This window comes from Nematolebias whitei, chromosome 1 (assembly GCF_014905685.2).
Source record: "Nematolebias whitei isolate Nwh7 chromosome 1, NemWhi1, whole genome shotgun sequence".
Taxonomy (NCBI): Eukaryota; Metazoa; Chordata; class Actinopteri; order Cyprinodontiformes; family Rivulidae; genus Nematolebias; species Nematolebias whitei.
The window spans coordinates 86835205-86856530 of record NC_056498.1 but is presented as its reverse complement, the minus strand read 5'-3'; the positions used below and the strand labels follow the sequence as shown (position 1 = coordinate 86856530).

Sequence of the window (21326 nt, the reverse complement as noted above, 5' to 3'; positions counted from 1 at the left end):
GGGGGGTGATGTTAGTCCATGCACATGACCTTCCGTCCGCAGGACATAAGGGTGACAATGCCACGCTGAAAGCATTAAAACAAATTGCTTATTGGCCTGGAATGAAAAAGGATGTCAAGGACTACATAAAAGGGTGCCTGATCTGTGGCCAGTTTCAACCATCCAGACCACTTCACAGAGTACCACTGCATAGTAGAGGCATTGCATTTCCATGGTCGGACCTCCAGATTGACTGGGTCGGACCACTCACTAAGACCTCTAGAGGAAATAAATATTTTCTCACGGTAACCTGCGCGTTTACCAAATGGGTAGAATGTCTACCAGCCCCTAATGACACAGCACAAACCACTGCTATGTTATTAATGAATCATGTATTTTCAAGGTTTGGACTTCCCCTTAGGGTGAACTCAGACCAAGGTACACACTTCACAGGTGAAGTAATGAAGGAACTGTGGAAGACGCTAGGCGTCAAAGCCAACTTCCATATTGGCTACCACCCACAGGCTTCAGGCCAGGTTGAGAGAGCAAATAGGACGGTGGTGAGTATTTTGAAAAAATACGTAGCCGCAAACCACAAGGACTGGGACGTGAAACTCCCTCTGGTCCTCATGGCCATAAGGGCCACTCCACACACGTCGACTGGCATCGCTCCTTTCGAGATGATGACGGGTCGACAAATGACTCTCCCTCTGCACCTGTTGTACTCACCAGGCGATGCTGCCATGGCAACAGCCTACACCACACAACAATACATGAAAGACTTGGAAAGACACCTTAAAAACACTTTTGCTTTCGCACAGAAAAACCTGGAAAAATCAGCTGAAGGACGCAAAGCGTACTACGACCAAAAGGCCTCTTACGAGGAACTCCAAGTGGGAGACAGGGTCTGGTACTACACGTTTGCACCCAAAACTGGGAGAGTAGAGTCCGGGACCGGAACTCTCGCCCGTAAGCTGATGCCCAGATGGACTGGACCCCATCTGATAATCGACAAAGTGTCTTCAATTATCTACCAGATAAAAATCAGTAAAGGCCAAAAAGAGCCAACTGTTAAATGGGTACATCGTAACCAGATTAAACAACACAAGGCGTGCAATAACTCCTTAGGAGACAAAGATCTCACAAAATCTGACCTCGTGGGAACAAGGGTCATCCAAGCAGAAGATAACTAATGGATAATAAACTTAACCATAGTTTAAATTCACAGGACCTACCCTTGATAAAACGGGACAGCGTGACTGAATCTGGCAACCAGGGTGAGGAGAAGCTGTGAAACGATGTTTCTAGATGCTTAGTCACTACTCTTGTCGGTGCTGAAACGTTGTTTAGTTGATTTTGGTATTGTTTCTGAGGTAAGAATGAATTTTGTTGTGTAGTAAGTTAGAGACTAAGAAGCCTTTGACCATGCCAACATGCAGTTCATTCATTAAATTGCAATCTTTGCGGAGTCAATGTATATTATTGCTACTTTGAGTACCATAATCTACGTTGATCTCAAAACGCTTAAGCCGAACCTACTCGAACAATTCTATTCGGGGGGATAGCTAATTCTTTTTGATAAGTCTCGCCATAGACTTCCAAAACATTTATGGGAAAGCCAAACACCCAATCTCAAGTCGTTCGTCTAAAAGACAACAGACAATTACACCAAACTATATTTTACCATGTAAAGCTAACTTAAACCAAGTTAGAAATGGAAAAATAGTTTGGAACACTTTTCTATAGGCATAAACCCCTGTAGTACCCCTTTTCAGCATTCTCCACCCCTTAACTGGTAGTTGTAGCTGTTCCCAACCATAATAGCTTACACACCAGATGCATATAGTTTAAGGCCTTATGTAAAATCCCCTTCATAAGCCCACCTTAAACCACATAATTGCATGACACATTGAACCAGAACGGCACAGGCTGGACGTCGCTGGAGACAACCTTCGCTGGAGGCGACCTGCAATCCTGACGTTGGTCTCCACTCTTCATCCAGTGGCCGCTTCTTCAGTTCAACCCAAGGGTACCCCTCTGTATGCTGATTAATCAACACTTCCAATCGCTGTGGATTTACCGTTGTGGATTATATGACTTTTTCCAATGGATTACAGACTCTGTTTCCAAGGGGTTAAAGCATTGCTACAATGGAATTATCGAGACGATATGGGATTATAATCAACACAATGGAATACCAAGAACATTGTGGAATTACTTCTGACTTTGGTCTTCCTTGCTGGATTACTTTTGACTTTGGTCTTCCTTGCTGGATTACATCAAGCTCAAGGACATTTGAAGGTCTAAGTTCACGGTTGGAATTCATCCCCATGGACAGGTGATGATTTCCAAAGGGGGGACTGTAGTGAACCTGGTCTGACCCTGATGACCTCAAATCTATCAGATGGACAGGGACTGTTATTTCATTGATCTGAATACAGTCTGAGCCATCTGGTGACTTTCTTTCTTGAATTAATCAAGCAGAAAAGACAATTCTCTATAATCATTACTGTTTTACAAATGTTTAATAATCAAATTGTGTTAGTTCCACTCAATGTTACAGGTTGAAAAGAACTACTCATTTTTATTTTACATAAACAGTAAGTAATGATTTTTATTCCTCATTCAAAGAAGAAATCAGGTTAATATGCATTTCTTGATTTTCTGTCTGAAATGAGCCAAGTTTTGTAAGTATGTGAAAGGTCGGTTTTCGGTCAACTAAAATGTTTACCGAGAAAGATGTCATGTTTAAACTTTTTCAGAAGATTACCAAGTGTGAGACTCCACGAAGTCTGCTTTTCTGCAATAATCTCTCTGTCAGTTGTTGAACAATCTCATTCTCTGACCTTGGCTTAGATAACATCTTACGTCACAAAAACACACCTCTTTCTGGTCCATCCACGAATCAGAAAGCTCTCAAATGAACCGGAAGTCGACCCTTTTAAAATGTAGCAACTTCCCAGTTCATGTTAGAATTCAGAATGGAAAAGAATTCAGTAGAATTCCAGAGAATTCCAGAAGCTGGAGAGCCTGAGGAGATGAAGAACTACAGAGTGGCTGACAATTAAGAGTCTGAGAAGTTCTGAAGAATGAAAGGAGTTCAGAATTCTTGGGTGCAAACGCGTTCAGGATGATCCAGAGACGTTTTGGAATTATAATTTCTGTTTGAACACCACGCACGACTCTCGAAGGATTTCAGCTGCTCTCAACGGAGACGCTGAAAAGTCTGAAGGATTCTATACCGACATTGAGTCATCGTCAACCAGGTAACAGTTTCTTCTTCGACTAAAGTGTACCGGAAGCAAGCTGAGATCTGATGGAGCGTGCACGTTCTGTCATAACAGATTAATTCCCTCACATATCTCTCTGTAAGATAACTCCATTTCATCTTAAAACTCTCCTCTCTCTCATAAAATCAGTACAGATATTTTAGAAATATCTGAAGCAAAGTCCTCGTTCACCGCCGAGTGATCGATGTCCCTTTTCTGTGAAACTTGTCTGTTATTATTTTCATATTTTGCCAAATTAATGTAAATGTTTGATGTTAAAACTTTGATTCTGAAAATAAATGACCGCATTGATTTGATGGGTCAAAGATAAATGACGTCTCTCGTTACATTTCTGTTAAATTCAATGCACGACATTACACAGTCAGAAAGATGAGGAACTCGTGAATATTGTATGCATATATACGGGGATATATTGTCATACTACAACTAGTGGCACGTACCTACGTGACTACTACAGAGACACAAAAGGATCAGTCAGTGAGGTAAGATTTGAACCAATTGAGGGTTGATCCTGTGACGCCCACCCACTGCTCCAACCTAGCAATGAGGATCTCATGGTGGATGGTGTCAAAGGCGGCTGTGAGGTCCAACAGGACAAGCAGCACAGAATCACCGGTATCTGTGAATCTAAAGATGTCGTTAAAGACCTTCAGCAGGGCAGTTTAAGTGCTGTGGACAGGTTTAAAGCCAGATTGGAATAGCTCTACGATGGCGTGATCCTCCAGGAAGCACTTCCACTGGGACTCGACTATTTTCTCCAGTACTTTAGAAACAAATGGGAGTTTGGAGACAGGCCGGTAGTTGGAAATGACTGAGGGGTCAAGGTTTGGTTTTTTCAGGAGAGGCTGGACAGCAGCATGTTTAAAGGATTTTGGCACCACGCCAGTGGATAAACTACTGTTTACTATGGCAAGAATGGACAGACCTGAGTTGGAATCACCTCCTTTAGTAGTCGAGAGGGGATCACATCAAAGGGGGAGCCAGAAGGTTTCAAGTTGCACATGACCTGCTCTAGAGAAGATAGAGTGATGGGTTCAAAATGGTCAAAAGGAGCTACAGATTGAGGTGAGATGGATGGGTCATGAGTTGGAAGGGAAATGAGAGCCCTGGTGGTTGCAATTTTTTCCAAAAAGAATGTAGGAAGTGGTCGCACAGCTCAGTCGAGGCTTCCAGAGGTGATGGTTCAGTGAGGTGGAGAACAGAGTTTAGGGTGGAGAAGAGGACACGTGGGTTGTGAGAGTTTGAGGTAATTATATCAGAGAAGAATTTTGATTTAGCAGCTTTTACTGTTTTCTGATAACGGCGCCAACTCTCTTTAAGTATTTGAAAAGAGACCTGCAGCCTGTCTTTCCTCCACTTTCGTTCCGCCCTCCTACATTGCTGCCTATCGGCCTTGGTGACGTCACTCAGCCAAGGTTCTGCTTTGATTTTTGATTTGTTGGTTTTAACAGGTGCGACATGATCCATAATCTTTAAGCAGACAGAGTTGAACTGGGATGTCAGTTCCTCAGTGGTGGTGAGAAACACTGGGGCCTGAATTATCATTTCAGAATTATAAACATCTGTGAAACGTGTGGCAGTGAAGTGGTTAATGGTCCGAGTCCTACGTGCAAAAATGCACGACTTAGGAGTTAGATGGGAGAGGGTGAACTCAAACCAGACTGGCATGTGGTCTGAAAAAACATTATCACCAATAACAAGATTAACAGTCACATCATGAGTTAAAGCAAGGTCCAGTGTATGTTCACGCTCTTGGGTGGGACCGTTTACATGCTGAGTTAAATTAAATGAGTCCAATAAATCTAAAAAGTCCTTAACCAAGGGCTTCTCAGGACAGCACACGTGCAAATTAAAGTCACCAATAATGAAAACATGCTCAAATTTTGGTGTGATTTCAGCCAAGAAGTCAGAAAACTCATTTATGAAATCCTTAGACCCAGGTGGGCGGTAGACAAGTGCAAATAACGTCGCAGGTGAATGTCCGAGTTCAAAGACGCTCAGCTCAAAGCTGGCATGGGAAACTGGGATGGGCAGTTGTTTACAGTCAAAAGTTGATTTGAATATTGTTAATAATCCACCACTGCGCTGGCCTGATGGCCGTTGGGCGTTAAAATACAGACAGTTCGGAGGCAGTAATTCCGTCAAGGCACTAGACTCACCTGGAGACATCCAAGTCTCTGTGATGCAGAAAAAGTCCAGATCGTGCTTTTGAAAGTAGTCCCTGACGATAAAATTTTGTTGGAAACAGATCTTGTGTTGACCAAACACATCTGGATACTGTCCAAAGTGGAGCTAGCAGCAGTGGAGTTAGCGCGTGCTAATGGCCGCAGGTTTTCAATAACAGCCCCTCCAGGTCGGTCCGAGCTGCGCAACGGCTGACAACTCCCGCTGGTTACCTGGTCCGGGCACACAGGAAGCTGGCGATGGAAACCATGACCGCTAGCTGGAGAGGAAGATGCAGCGCGCAGAGCTTTCAGCTTCACCAGCTGACCAGCACGTTTTCCCTGGCGTCTGAAGCGAGATCTCTGGGCAGGGAGGTGAGGAGCACAGCGAATGTAAGCTGGCACGTCCGCCAGCAGGGGGGGGAGGGGGGGGGCAGAGGTACGCTGATAATGGTCCAAATAAGCGACTTCAGTGCCAGAAAAACGAAGATTCAAAAGTTGTTGTCTGTCATACACCAGCAGAGTTGTAAACATGATTGTTAAATCATGCTTCTTCCAACTGAGGCGACTGTCTAAACTTAAGCCCATATTGTCCAAAAATAATCTGGAGACAGTAATACATGCATTCATTACATCTAGGCTTGATTACTGCAATTCGCTCAGTCAGACCTCCATTGCACGACTACAACTGGTCCAGAATGCAGCAGCCCAATTTTTGACCAGTACAGGCAAAAGAGAGCACATTACACCAGTTTTGGCCTCACTGAACTGGTTACTGGTCCACTTTCGAATCCAGTTCAAAATACTCATGTATGTCTACAAATCACTGAACAGTGTCGCCCTCCCCCCCATCTCTCTGATCTTCTACAACCGTATGTCCCACCACGTTCCCTGAAGTCAGCGGACCAGTTGCTCCTCAGTTCCAGGATCTCGTCTTAAGTGCAGAGGTGACAGGGCCTTCTCTGTGGCAGGACCAAGACTCTGGAACGAGTTACCTCTGCTTGTCAGACAGGCCCCCTCCCTCTCGGTTTTTAAGTCCCATTTAAAAACCCACTACTATTCGGTGGCTTTCAACACCAGATGATCTGTGTTTTGATCCTGTATGCTCCACACTGGTTAGTCGTCATTATCTGCATCGTTTTTATGTCTATATTCTGATTTACCTCATTTTGTATTTTGCTTTGTGTGTTACCTGTTGTTTTGTCTGTACAGCACTTTGGTTGGCCTTGTCGCTGTTTTAAGTGCTTTATAAATAAAGTGGTATGGTATTGGTAGCCTTTATTACTTAGAGGTGTTGCACTGGTGTTGATTCACCATGCTTGTTACACCATTTCTCATGTTTAGATCATTTGAAACTTTAATTGCTCACAGACCTTATGTAACAAAATCATGTGGCTTTTGATGGTAATGTTAGGTTCTTCAAAGTGAGTTGGCTGAATACATGTGAACATACCACTTTTCAGATTTATATATATTTTTATTTTCTTAAAACTGTTCAACTTCATTCATCTTAAGTATTTTTTATTGAATTATTGCTTTAGGCAAATAAGAATCCAATTAAATTCCATATTGTTCAGCAACAACACAGAAAAACTACCGGTTGTCAGCTGACTCTGTCCTTTCTTGTCCCATTAAACATGTCTGTTTATGAGAGAGGAGTTTCATTACAGGACATCATGTGGAGCCTGAAGGAGTTTCTGCTCGGGCTTTGATTATAGGGTCTTTAACAGTTCCTTCATACACAATCTTGTTCTTGATGCCTTCCTGTATTAACTTCTGCTGCATACAGAGCATAGTGTAGTTTATCCTGCAGTAAAACCTGAAAACAGAGACATTTTTGTTACAACAGAAGTGGAGAGAAAACAATGCAAAGGAAAGAGGATAAAGAAGGGTGGCAAAAATAGTAAACACGGTTTGACTTTATTGCAAAAATATAATTAGGATGTACCAGGAGCCCAGAGTGGTGAGCAGAAAACCAGCAAACCCAACGTGAAAAGACATCTTCACTCGACCTGGACAACAGAAGAGACGGCTGCTGTGAGTTCAACACAAAAACAAATGATCTTGAAAAACATAAACATGACTAAATAATATAAAACATAATCTGGGCCTTACCAGGTGATAAATACAGTGCCTACAAAATATATTCACCCCCCTGGATATTAACCTTTCATTACCCAGTAAAAATCAGTCAAGGTCAATATAAATGGGCTTTTTTGGACAAAAATTTTTCAATGACAAAGTGAAATCAAATCTCTACAAAGTAATGGCAATTAAAAAAGAATATGTAATGTAAAACAACTGACTGCATAAATATTCACCCCTTTTTATGACTGCCCTAATTCAACTCAGAGATAAGATTATGGAAAAGTACAAGTCAGCATTTTAAGAACCTAAACATTCCAGGAGGGAATATAGGACATGTGTTAATCTACCAAGAGCAGGTTGTCCTCACAAACTGAGTGACATGGAGAAGAGTGAAAGAGGCCACCAAGACAGCACGACGGCTCAGTGGTTAGCATTGTTGCCTCACAGCAAGAAGGTCCTGGGTTCAACCCCCGCGGAGCTGGGGTCTTTCTGTGTGCAGTTCGCATGTTCTTCTCGTGCTTGTGTGGGTTTTCTATGGATACTCCGGTTTCCTCCCACAGACCAAAAACATGCATGTTAGGCTGCCTTCAGGCAGATCCCTGGTTCAAATCCTGGTCCGGAGGCCTTTCTGAGTGGAGTTTGCATGTTCTCTCCGTGCATGCATGGGTTTTCTCCAGGTACTCCAGTTTCCTCCCACAGACCAACAACATGTGTGTTAGGCTGATTGGTAATGCTATGTTTCTCTTTGTGTCCCTGTGATGGACTTGCAACCTGTCCAGGGTGTACCCCGTCCCTCGCACAGTGAGTGCTGGACATGAGCACCGCCGACCCCCATGACCCAAAATGGAAGAAGCGGGTGAAAGATAATGGATGGATGAGTTTAAAACATTGCAAGAGTGTGGTAAGGGTTTATAAAGCCTTAAAGTATATACAGTATATCCTGATGCATGCTCAATAATCCAGGTAGAAAAATCCAAAAAAGTTTAATCTGGTCCTCTGGACATTCAAAAAAACAAAAAACAAAACAAAGCAAAAAAATATAGAAATGTTTCGTCTCTCATCCAAGAGACTTCCTCAGTCTGAGGTGCTGTTTTCAGCTCAGTCTCTTAAATAGCACCTTCTCAGAGTGGATCAACTAGTTTGCTACTGACAACCAAAACCAGCTGATCACATGCTCAAGAAGGACCATCAGTCTAACAATGGATCATTAGCACACTGATGGCTGTTTACTATTCACAGAGGGATGAGTGATACTAGCAATCACAGCATTGTAAGAGGGGGACAGTTGAATCCGGAGGCCTCCACCCATGTTTAATGATGGACGATTTCTTTTCACAAAGATGGCCTCCTTTACTCCTCTCTCAAACCATCGTTCCTCTCTGTCCAGGATGTGAACATCTTCATCCTTGAAAGAGTGACCGCTGGCCTGGAGATGAGTGTAGACCACAGAGTCCTGGCCTAATGATGTTGATCTTCTGTGCTGAGCCATCCTTTTGGCCAGTGGCTGTTTTGTTTCCCCGATGTAAGACTGATCACAGCCCTCCTGACACTAAACAGCATACACAATATTACTCTGTTTGTGCCTGGGGACTGGATCTTTGGGATGAACCAGTCTTTGCTGTAATGTATTTTGGGGTTTAAAAGCCACTGGGACGTTTTGTTTAGAAAATAAACGTCTCAGTTTCTCTGATACTCCCTCAACATACGGAATGACCACTGGTCTGGGTTCCTCCTTTTCACCTGATGGCTGACTGGAGTCCTGTTTGGGTTTCTTCTCTGCTTTCAGGAAGGCCCAGTTAGGATATCCATATTGCTCTAGAGCCTGTTTTGTGTAGGATTTCTCCTTCTGCCTGGCTCCCGAGTTAGTGGGGATGCTGTCTGCTCTGTGGTACAGAGTCCTGATGACTCCTAACTTGTGCTCCAAAGGGTGATGGGAGTCAAACTGCAAATACTGGTCTGTGTGGGTGGGTTTGCGGTACACCTCGGTTTGCAAATGTCCTCTATCAGAGACTGAGACCTCACAGTCCAAGAAAGCCAACTTGCAATTTTTTTACATCTTCTCGTGTGAACTTGATGTATTTATCCACAGAGTTGATGTGGTCAGTAAAATGTTGGACTTCCTGAGATTTAATTTTAACCCAGGTGTCGTCAACATATGTGAACCAATGACTTGGTGGTGTCCCTGAAAAGGACGTCAAGGCTCTCTTTTCTACCTCCTCCATGTACAGGTTGGCAACAATAGGAGAAACTGGAGACCCCATAGCACACCCATGTTTCTGCCTGTAATACTGCTCCCCATATGTGAAGTAGGTTGACTGCAGGCACAGTTTCAAGAGTTGACACAGTTGTTCTGTGGAAAGCGTGGTCCTGCTGCTCAGAGTGGTGTCTGATTTTAATCTTAAACTGACCACCTCTACTGCATCATCAACAGGAATGCACGTAAAGAGTGATGTGACATCAAAAGAGACCATTGTTTCATCAGTCTCCATGATGACATCCCTCACCTTATCCACAAAGTCCATGGTGTTCTGTATGTGGTGTTCTGAGCTGCCAACTAAAGGGATGAGTACAGACGCCAGATATTTGGAAACATTGTAAGTGACAGAGTTAATCATGCTAACAATTGGTCTTAAAGGTACACCTTGTTTGTGGATTTTAGGTAAACATACAGACTAGGTGTGGCCTCCCCTGGGTACAGTCTGTGGTACAGAAAACGGTCAATAGCCTTGTCCTGCTCCAAATTTTTCAGGCAATCTATTAACTTCTTCTTGTAACCACTTCCTGGATCTCTTTTCAGAGGTTCATAAGTGGTTAAGTCACTAAGGAGTGTCATAACTTTCTCATGATAGTCTTTATGGTTCAAAATCACTGTGCACCTTCCTTTGTCTGCTGGGAGAATGATGATGTTTTTGTCCTTGCTAAGAGTGGTGAGTGTGTCCCTCTCCTCTCTACTGATGTTGGAAGGTTTAGGTTTGGCATTGCTGAGGCAGGATGAAACTTTGATTCTGAGTTGTTCTGCTTCACCCTCTTTCATTTTGTTGTTGCGGATGGCTGATTCTGTGGCTGTGATCATCTCCACCAGAGGAATTCTACTTGGTGCAACCGTAAAGTTCAGTTCCCTGGCAAGAATCTCTGTCTCCGGCTGGGTGAGCTGTCTGTCAGATAAATTCTTCACCCACTTTTCTGTTTCCCTGGCATGTAATTGACTACTGGAGTGTTGTCCTACACTGAATGTGTTGTTATTGGAATAATGATGGTGTTGATGAGTTATTAGTAAGTTAAACTTATTATATATACATATATACATATATGTATATATATATATGTATATGTATATATACATATGTATATATGTATATATAAATACATATATATTATATATACATATATATATATAGTATAAATACTAAAATAAATGGTATACCTTCCCTTCGCAATTTTTCACTTATCGCACGTGGGTGGTGGTGGTGGGCTGGAACCTAACACCCGCCATAAACGAGGGTAAATGTCAAATCTGTTTTTGTGGATAGTTTAAAGAAAGTTTTACAAAGTAAACAACATTTATTTTTCTAGTTGGTGATGTGTGACGTTAATACACACATTAAAAAACAAGAGCCAAAGCTGTCCTGGAACAAAAACTGTTCACTAGCTACGCTGTTTAGAAGAACTTTGTGATAAACCTTAAAGGGAAAATCTAAAAAAGTTAAATCTGGTCCTCTGGACATTCAAAAAACAAAACAAAGCAAAATAACAAAAAAAATGTAGAAACATTTCATCTTTCATCCGAAAGACTTCCTCAGTCTGAGCTGCTGTATTCAGCTCAGTCTTATAAATAGCACCTTCTCAGAGTGGATCAACCAGTTTGCTGCTGACAACCAAAACCAGCTGATCACATTTTGGTTGTCAGCAGCAAACTGGTCGATCCAATAAGCAGATAAATTCTGTTCTTCAAAAAAGCTTCTTTCAGCTAAGGCAGATAGCTAAGCTTAAGTTCGTCTTGTCCAGATCCGACCTTGAAAAATGAGTCCATGCATTTATTACAACCCGGCTGGACTACTGTAACTCGCTTTATGCTGGGGTCAGTCAGGTCTCTCTCTCACGTCTCCAGCTTGTCCAAAATGCTGCAGCTCGGCTACTAACAGGAACTCGCAGGTTTGAGCACATTACTCCAGTTCTGTCCTCTCTTCACTGGCTTCCTGTGCGTGTCAGAGTTGATTTGAAGAATCTTCTGCTGACATTTAAGTGTGTTAATGACCTTGCACCCTCATACCTCTCTGACCTCCTTCATCCTTATACTCCTTCTCGGGCTTTGAGATCATCAGACCAGCTGCTTTTGGCCGTACCAAAAACCAGGCTGAAGCTCAGAGGAGATCGGGCGTTTTCAGTCATGGGCCCTAAACTCTGGAACAATCTGCCCATCAACATTCGACAGGCCACCTCAGTCTCTATTTTTAAATCTCTCCTCAAAACACATCTGTACTCATTGGCATTTAACACAGCGTGATTTAATTTGGTATTTCGTTGTTGATGATTGTGTTCATCCATTTTGCTTTTACTCCCTGACATTTAACGCAGGGTGATTTGATTTAGTATTTTATTGTTTCTCATTATATTTCATGTTTTTATGCTTCTATTCATGTTGCTGTAATATCTTGTTATTAATATTTGATGCTGTGGTCTTTTTTGGTGAGCACTTTGATAACAGTTACTGTTTTAAATGTGCTATATAAATAAATGTGACTTGACTTTACTTTTTGTACAGTATGGTTTTACTTTGATATATAAATATTTATATATGTGTTATCTTCAAATAGAGTTACTGGTAGTTAAAAATGCATAAACATTAGCAAAAATAAAACAAGACAAAACTTTTATTTCAAATAAGACTCACTGGTGGTCAGAAAGTAAAGAAGTCCAGCAGCTGCAGAGCCTCCAGCTCCATGCAGGATGGCTTCTCTGGCACATGGTATCCTGTGGACATCCAGGATCCCTAACTTGAAACCCCGAAGGAGACACATACAAGAAGGACAGAGAGCCTTTAATGCTTCATGTCTCACACTGAGACATTTTAATACAGTGCATCAATTTATTATACACATCTTCCTATAAAACATTTGAGTGTGTAACATATTTTCTCCTACCTAATGGTCATATTTAACAGTGTAAATGTTATTAAACAAAGTCAATTTTGTTAATGTATATTTGTTTATATAATTATGCATCTAATTGATCCTATACAAAATGCAGCCTCATCAATATTAAATAAATGAATTACAAAATTAAATACACAGGGGTGACAGAATGAACAAGCATTTTGTTGGCCTGGTTTAGGTTCACAGCTATTACATTTCTCCTGAGACAATTCATTTCTATTCTTAAATAAAACTGACTGACATACATAAATACACCAGTGTTTTAGGACCAAAAAGATGCAAAAGAACTACCACTTGGAAGCTCAGGCCTTTTTCTTTTTTACATTGTTTTATATATTTTAAAGACGTAGGACTTCACGTTTTACCTGGACACAAGGAAACCAGCATAACTTCTGTACAATAAGGCAATAAAATAAGTGTATGTGTCCAATGCAGGTCAATATACAACCATATAATTTAATGAAAGCCTGGATATGGCATAATGATTTGAATGCAAAATGACGGGACAATTATAAACACACTTAGTGAAGGTTACGTGATGAAGGTTAAATGACTTGTGGTAATACTCCTCCTTTCTTTAATGAAGCTTCTAATAATTGAAAAGCCACTATTTTAGTTTGACATTAATGAAGCAACAACGTAATGAGATACTTTGCTGAAAGTACATAACAGAAGATTAAGCTAATTTACTGGTTAGCTCAATAAAATTAGAAGCTACGAAGATAATTTCCATCTTCTTCTTCTTTTCTATTATGGTGGATCGCAAGCAAATTTAAGGTGCATACCGCCACCTACTGTACACGAGTGTGTAGCAACACTACTTCACATCTATTAAATTCTATTTTTTAACCTAGTATTTTGCAGAAAAGTAAATAATGCTTTTCTTATTCTGTAAATATCCATTATGTTTCCTTCATTTCCCAATATTCCTTTAAGACTCCATTCTTGACCTGTCCTTCTAACCATTCTTCTCAGTTTCTCCCTTTCAGGTTCATACGTTTTACAGTTCATCAATATGTGCTCTACATTTTCTTTCTCTCCACACCCTTCACATTTATCATTCTGTTTTCTCCCTATTAAATATAAATTATCATTTAAATAGGTATGACCTACTCTTAATCTGAACATTATTTCTTCCCTTCTGTTTTTCTCAGTAATTTTTCTAATTAATACTGACTTTTGTACATTATATAAACTTCTTCCTTTCTTATCTTCATTCCATTTTTCTATTTCTTTACTTTTAATAAGTGATTTCCCTTCCCCTTTCCCAAAAGGGATTGTAATTGTTATTCCCCCCTCTAGCGCCCTTTTTGCTAGTTTATCTGCCTTTTCATTGCCCTTTACACCTTCGTGTGCTGGTACCCAACAGAACCAAACATCAATGCCACCCCTGTATAGTCTAAATAAACAATGATGAATTTCTAATACTAACTCTTTCCTATTATTTCCTTCACCCTGAATACTTTCTATAACTGCTTTGGAATCCGTGCACACCACCACCCTGTCTGGTCTAACCTCCTCCACCCATTGTAAGCTCAGCATAACCGCTACCATTTCTGCTGTAAAGACACATAGTTGATCTGATAATCTTTTAGAAATGTACATTTTAAATTCTTGTATATATTCCTATTCCCACACATCCTTTTAAATTCTTAGAACCATCTGAATATATTTTAAGGTAGTTAGAATATGAGTTTCTTAAATATATGTCTGTCTTTACCCCTATTTCATTTAAATTCCAGTCATTTTTCATTTTAAGAAGTTTCATGTCCACATTTACCTCAGGAAATAGCCATGGAGGAATAACACTAATCGGATTAAACTGTGCTATTTCCTTATCCTCTAATCCATACATTTTAATCAACTTGTTTACAGTCCATCCAAATCCATTACTCTGGAATGTTGAGTATTCCCAACAGTTTTGTAAAATTGTTGTAGTTGCATTATCTTCCTTACTACTTTTAATTTTCACCCAATATACTAGAGCTAATTTTATTCTTCTCATTTCCAGTGGGGTCTCTCCAGTCTCTATTAAAAGAGCATTAACAGGTGTCGTTTTCACTGCTCCTGTACATACACGTAAAGCCCTACTCTGTAACCTATCTATCTTTTGTAATGATGTTTTTGCTGCTGCTCCGTATATAAAACTGCCATAATCTATTATTGATCTCATGAGAGCCCTGTATATGTTTAATAGTGACTGTCTATCTGCACCCCAATCATTTCCAGCCACAGCTTTTAGTAGATTTATAACTTTCTTACATTTTGTTTCTAAGTTTTCTATATGTGTTTTCCATGTATAAGAACTGTCCAACCATAGTCCTAGATATTTAAATTCTGCTACCCTTTCCAAAGGTTGTCCATATAATGTTAATGTTCCTATATCAATATTTCTCTTATTTGTAACAACCATAAAACAAGATTTGCTTGCTGATAATTTAAAACCCCATTCATAAGACCATTTTTCTACTTTACTAATTGCTTTCTTAATTTTTCCTACGACATGTTTTATATTCTTGCCCCTCATCCATATGGCCCCATCATCTGCATATAGTGCAGATTTTATACATTTATCATTATCAGAAAAGATATCATTAATCATAATATTAAATAAAATTGGACTGATTGCACTACCTTGAGGAATTCCATTTTCCACATGAAATTCTTCTGAATAATCATTCCCAATCTTCACTCTAATTTTTCTATCCATCAGGAAATTTGCTATCCAATTATACATCTTCCCACCTATTCCCATCTGCTTAATTTTTATAAGTAATCCTTCTCTCCATAATGAATCATATGCTTTTTCTATATCAAAAAATATTATAATCATTATTTCCTTCATTTTTAAAGCTTTCTCTCTGTCATTACTGATTCTAGTTAGTGCATCCATTGTTGATCTCCCTGTTCTAAAGCCACACTGATATCCATTAATTAGTTTCCTGTGCTCAAGAACATATCCTAATCTATTGACCATTATTTTCTCCATCCATTTACTTAAATGAGATGTTAAAGCTATTGGTCTATAATTTTTTGGACTGATAGGATCTTTTCCTGGTTTATTGAACGGCAGTATTGTTGCCCTTTTCCAGTTATTTGGTATTAAACCTTCTTTCCATATTTTATTAAACAATTTTAATATTAATTTCAATGTTACTTCCGGAATCTGTCGAAACATAGCATAGCATAATTGATCCTCCCCTGGAGCTGAATAACCTGTCCCTTTCAATACTGTTTTAAGTTCTTTCATGGTTATTTCCATGTCTAATGTTGTCATGTATTTTTTACATTTCTCCAAAATATTTTTATGCTTTCCAAGTTTTTGAGTCTTCTGCTGTCTATGAATGTCTGTAAGATGTTCACCACTATGAACTGCAGCAAATGTCTCGCCTAATAAATCTGCCTTATCTTTATTTAACACCAATATCTCCTGACCTCTGATTAAGGTTGGTATTTTAACATCATTCCTTTTCCCAGTCATTTTCCTAAACATTGACCAAACGTTTTGTAATTTTATTTCTGAACCTATTGAAGAACAATATTCTCTCCATGTTTTCTTTTTTGCGTCCTTAATAGTTTTACGAGCTGTTGCTCTTTTTCTTTTATATTCAATAAGATTTTCAGTTGTTAAATTTTTCTGTAATATTTTAAATGCCTTGTTACGTTCTTTAACTGCTGTAGTACATTCATCGTTCCACCAAGGAACTACTTTTTTCTTACCTTGTATTTTTATTTTTGGTATGCTAGAGTTTACAGCATTTAAAATATGTTCTGTTATTTGACTTGTACATTCTTCAATGTTGCCTTTTAATGTTACCATGTGTCTGGTTTCCTCACAGTTTGTTTTAAATTTTTGCCAGTTAGCTTTATTAAAGCACCATTTTGTTAAAATAAAATCTTTTTGCCTGTTTATACTCTCATTAATTATTGTACTCACTGGAAAGTGATCGCTCCCTAATGTAGACTCCCATTTGACATCCCATTCACATGAACTAACAAGACAATCGGATATTAATGTAATATCAAGACATGAGGCTGTATTTTTATGTATATTTACTCTTGTACCTTTTCCATTATTAAGACATACTAATGAGCTTTCATCCATTATTTCTTCAATTATGTTACCATTATGATCTGTCTTCTTGCTACCCCAAAGACTATTGTGGGCATTAAAATCACCACACCACAGTTCTCTTCTATGTGGTCTCCCTGCTATTTATTTAAACATTTCACTATCAAGATGTTTGCATGGATTATAAAAATTTATTATTTTAATATTCTCTTAAATATTTCTATATTAACACATTCTAATTCTTTATTCATTGGGTTTTTCTTATATGCTATTCCATCTTTAATTAGAGTGGCACATCCTCCTCCACTACCATTACTTCTATCCTGTCTTTCTATGCTGTATCCAGGTATCTTAAAATCCAGCTGAGGTTTTAACCATGTTTCCTGAACACATATTATCCATCCATCCATTATCTTTACCCGTTTATTCCATTTTGGGTCACGGGGGTTGCTGGTGCCCATGTCCAGCAATCGCTGTGCGAGGGACGGGGTACACCCTGGACAGGTCGCAAGTCCATCACAGGGACACATAGAGACAAACGAGACAAACAACCATTCACTCTCTCACTCACACCAAGGGACAATTTAGAGTTACCAATCAGCTTAACATGCATGTTTTTGGTCTGTGGGAGGAAACCAGAGTACCTGGAGAAAACCCACGCATGCACGGAGAGGACATGCAAACTCCACCCAGAAGGCACCTGGACCGGGGTTTGAACCAGGGACCTGTTCGCTGAGAGGCAGCAGCTCTACCAGTTGCGCCACCGTGCTGCCCAACACATATTATATCTGAGATTATTTCTAATTCATAAACAAACTTTTTAAATTCTTGTCCATTGGCTATTAGACTTCTGGCATTCCATTGAAGAATATGTAAGACCATAATAAAAGCTTGGATCCTAATCTTGAGCATTTTCTGTTGTTTCTGTGGCGCTCAGAATGGTATGAATCTGATCTGCTTGAATTTCTTTCATGTCTAAAAATCTTCCTGCTGCTGTTACTATTGCTTTTATTTTATCACTTTTCTTTTTCATTTGTACTGTAACATTAACAATATGGCACATAAAAGCTACAAAGTTTTCTTTTTTCACCACCATTGTATTTTCATCTACTCTACATTTATTCAAACATGCATTTTGTATATTTGTTGTTGGTACCAATGTTTGTCGCTGATCATTCTGCCCTTGATTTATGTTCCAAGTTGTGTTTCTTTGACCCGTTTCTCCCGACCTCATTCCTCTTGTACTGTCTTTCCTTACTCTTTTTAGAGCTTCAGCATATGAAACTCTTTCGGTTATTTTGATTCTTTGAGCTTCTCTGGCTTCCCTTTGTATTTTACATCCACCATATGCTGCACTATGTTCTCCTCCACAATTGCAACATTTGATTTTAGCATCTTTATCACATTTTCCGTATTCATGTGGGCCTCCACATCTTGCACACCTAACTTTACCTTTACATTCTTTTGCAATGCGTCCCATTCTTTGGCAAATAAAACATCTGATGGGTCTAGGAATATACTCTCTAACTCTATAATTCATGTATCCCAATTGGATATTTTCTGGCTTAATATTTTCAAATTGAAGAATCACTATCATAGTGTCTTTAAGTTCCCCGTCTCTTTTACTTTTAATCCTTATGGCATCTGTTATTTTCCCTCCTTTGATTTCTTTTTTCACATCCTCCATTGTCATTTCTAAAGGAACTCCTGATATTACTCCTCTTCTTGCTAAAGATCCTGGAATATAGGTTTTAATTATTTCCCCCATCAGCGTTTTCATTTTGATTATCTTCTGTTGTTGTGACTCATTAACAGCATGAATTAGCACTCTTCTGTTATTTATGATTCTAGCCGTTTTAATTTTCCCTATTTCTTCCTCTATTGCTTTGGTCATCTTTATTGGGTGTATAGATCCCCCTTCTTGCTTAAATTCCACTACTACTTTAAATTCCACTTCTGATTCATCCTGTTCTCTTGAGCTCACCCGTTCGTTTGGTTTCGTCTTTTTGCTAACTTCTGCTCTTGACTCACTTTCTTCCGACCAACTTCTTGTTCTTTCTTGTCTCTTCCTACGTGTTCTTTTCATTTTTGCTGATCTTGATATCAACCATTCCATCTCGTTTCCACTATTTCCTCCTGATGTAGAAGCCATGTTGCTACAGTCAATGTACAGTTTATGCGATCCACCAATATCAAATCCTACCTCTTTCGTTTGTTTGGTGCATTCATTCACTTCCTCCTTCCAGCGTCTCTCCTTCAGGACAAACACTCTCCTCCCTCCTCTAATTTCATCTTCATTTTTTAGGAACGACTAAATATTAAGCTCTGACCTTGTTTTGACCTGCCTCCTCTTCTGCCATCGTCTTGTTGTTAACCACCTGAAAAATATCGCGTTTAACGTGTTGACTCTGCGCAAGCGCAGAAACTACTGGTAGTTCGTCTGGTTTTTTTTGTTCGCCGAAACGAACACCGAGAAAATAAGTTCCGACCTCATTTATGGCTATTAACAGTATTCTGAAAACAATAAAGCTCTTTCAAAACCCTTTTTAATAATAAATAAAATAAAAAACATCTCTTACATTGATATTTTTATTTTATTACAATAGTTTGTTTAAACTATAGACTTTAAACATGTCACATGACATTTTTCCCCATCTTATTTTTGTCATTAAGTCATAAGAAGCAATAACCCCTCTAATGTATCTGCATTTCAAAACATGTTGTATTCAATTAAATTTTTATTTAACTGTAATAAAATTTCCAACAACGTTCAGTCAAATAATCTGGACAATTTCTTTTTTGTTATTGTTGTTGAGACTTTTCATCCTTTATCCAAAGTCAGTCCAAGGACCCACAAACTGAGTCCCACAAGCAGCACACTCCCATAGTGGACCAACCAGTTTTCAGGTGATAAGATGGTTTCTTGGGCCCGCCCTCTCCCCCATTGATTCCTCTGAGGCAGTCATAGCCAAAGTGGTTCAAAACATCAAAGTTCATGCTTAATAATCCAGGTAAAAAGTCCAACACTGTTCAGTCAGGTCATCAGGACAGTTTCTTTTTATGTGGGACATTTCATTCTTCATCCAAGTCCTTTGGATGAAGGACAAAATGTCTCTAAAAAAAAATTTGTCCTGATGACCTGACTGAACATTGTTGGATTTTTTTAACCTGTATTATTGAGCATGAATTTTGATATAACCAATTTTGTTTTACATTATTAATATATTTGATTGTTTCATTTTTCAAAACTGATCAAATGAAGTCCCCCCCCATCACATTTAATCCAAATAAATCCAAAGATCTAAACCTTTAAGTAAATTTATATCATATTGTGTTACCTTAAGTCATTAAAAACATCCTGACAGGAATTGTGTGGATTAAACAAGAGGATTAAAGTCTACAGTCAATGTGCCGAACTGGAAATTAAAGTGTCACAATAATCGTCCATTTATAAAACAAGATTATCTCACCAGGAAACAATCCTTTCCTGTTTACCTGCATCTGTGTTAGAAGTTATTTCCTTAATATACTTTTATAAACAAATCTATCAGTGCTAAAAGGAGTGAGGAGTTTATTAAGCTGGTATTAAGAGGGCCAAGGCCACATATGCAAAGAGGATCGAGGGTCAATTCATCTCACAAGACCCTCGGAGCATGTGGAGGGGCATTAAGTGCATAACAGATTATAAAGGAAGGAGTGAACAATGCCCCAAAGACCCATCTCTGCCTGATGCCCTCAACAAGTTCTATGAACGCTTTGAAGACCCGAACAGACCACCCAGCACCAGACTCACCTCGCCACCGGATGAAGAGCATCTCAGCGTGACCTCAGCAGAAGTAAGGAGTACCTTCAGGAGGATTAATCCGCACAAAGCAACTGGCCCAGACAACATCCCCGGAAAAGTGTTGAAGGAATGTGCTGATCAGCTCTGTGAGGTGCTGGCAGACATCTTTAACACCTCACTTACCCTGGAGACAGTTCCCACCTGCCTGAAGACTGCCACCATCATCCCAGTCCCAAAAAGCTCTACAGTGACTGGTCTGAATGACTATCGGCCAGTGGCCCTCACCCCGATAGTCGCTAAATGCTTCGAAAAACTGGTCATGACTCACATCAAAACAACCATCAACATCAACGAGGACCCTCATCAGTACGCATACCGTGAGAACCGATCAACAGAGGATGCAATCTCCTCTGTGGTCCACACTGCGCTCAACCACCTGGAGCAGAAAAACTCTTACGTCCGCATGCTCTTTGTGGACTTCACATCCGCCTTCAACACCATGATCCCCCAAACCCTGATGGACAAACTATCCACACTAGGACTAAGCCCCTCCATCTGCAACTGGGTACTAGACTTTTTAACAAACAGACCACAGTTAGTGAGGATCCACAACCTCTCCTCCTCCACCATAACCCTCAGCACTGGCTCTCCTCAGGGATGTGTGTTGAGCCCCCTTCTGTTTACTCTGCTCACATATGATTGTGCAGCTACCCATCCAGGCTGTCACATTGTAAAGTTTGCAGATGATACAGCGGTGGTGGGATGCATCACAAACAATGATGAGTCCAGCTACAGGCA

The 21326-nt window shown here is 39.8% G+C and overlaps 1 protein-coding gene across 1 annotated transcript; it reads right to left on the bottom strand.

Annotated features, from left to right (window-relative positions):
* Positions 1–6930: 6930 nt before the first annotated feature.
* LOC119420607 (cytochrome c oxidase assembly protein COX20, mitochondrial) lies at positions 6931–19198 on the bottom strand. The gene is made up of 4 exons (XM_037688026.1): positions 19075–19198; positions 12411–12513; positions 7380–7443; positions 6931–7250 (listed from the first exon to the last, which is right to left on the bottom strand). The coding sequence occupies exons 1-4, from the start codon at positions 19102–19104 to the stop codon at positions 7106–7108; spliced, it is 342 nt and encodes a 113-aa protein (XP_037543954.1). The 5' UTR covers positions 19105–19198; the 3' UTR covers positions 6931–7105.
* Between the last annotated feature and the right edge of the window lie 2128 nt (positions 19199–21326).

Bases quoted from the DNA above. Each gene is read 5' to 3' on its own strand.
- LOC119420607 (XM_037688026.1), bottom strand. From the start codon at position 19,104: ATGGCAGAAGAGGAGGCAGGTCAAAACAAG. The intron at 12,514-19,074 runs GTCAGAGCTTAA...CGGGGTTTCAAG, and splicing joins AGGAGGCAGGTCAAAACAAG to TTAGGGATCCTGGATGTCCA. The intron at 7,444-12,410 runs GTGAGTCTTATT...TCTGTTGTCCAG, and splicing joins TCTTTACTTTCTGACCACCA to GTCGAGTGAAGATGTCTTTT.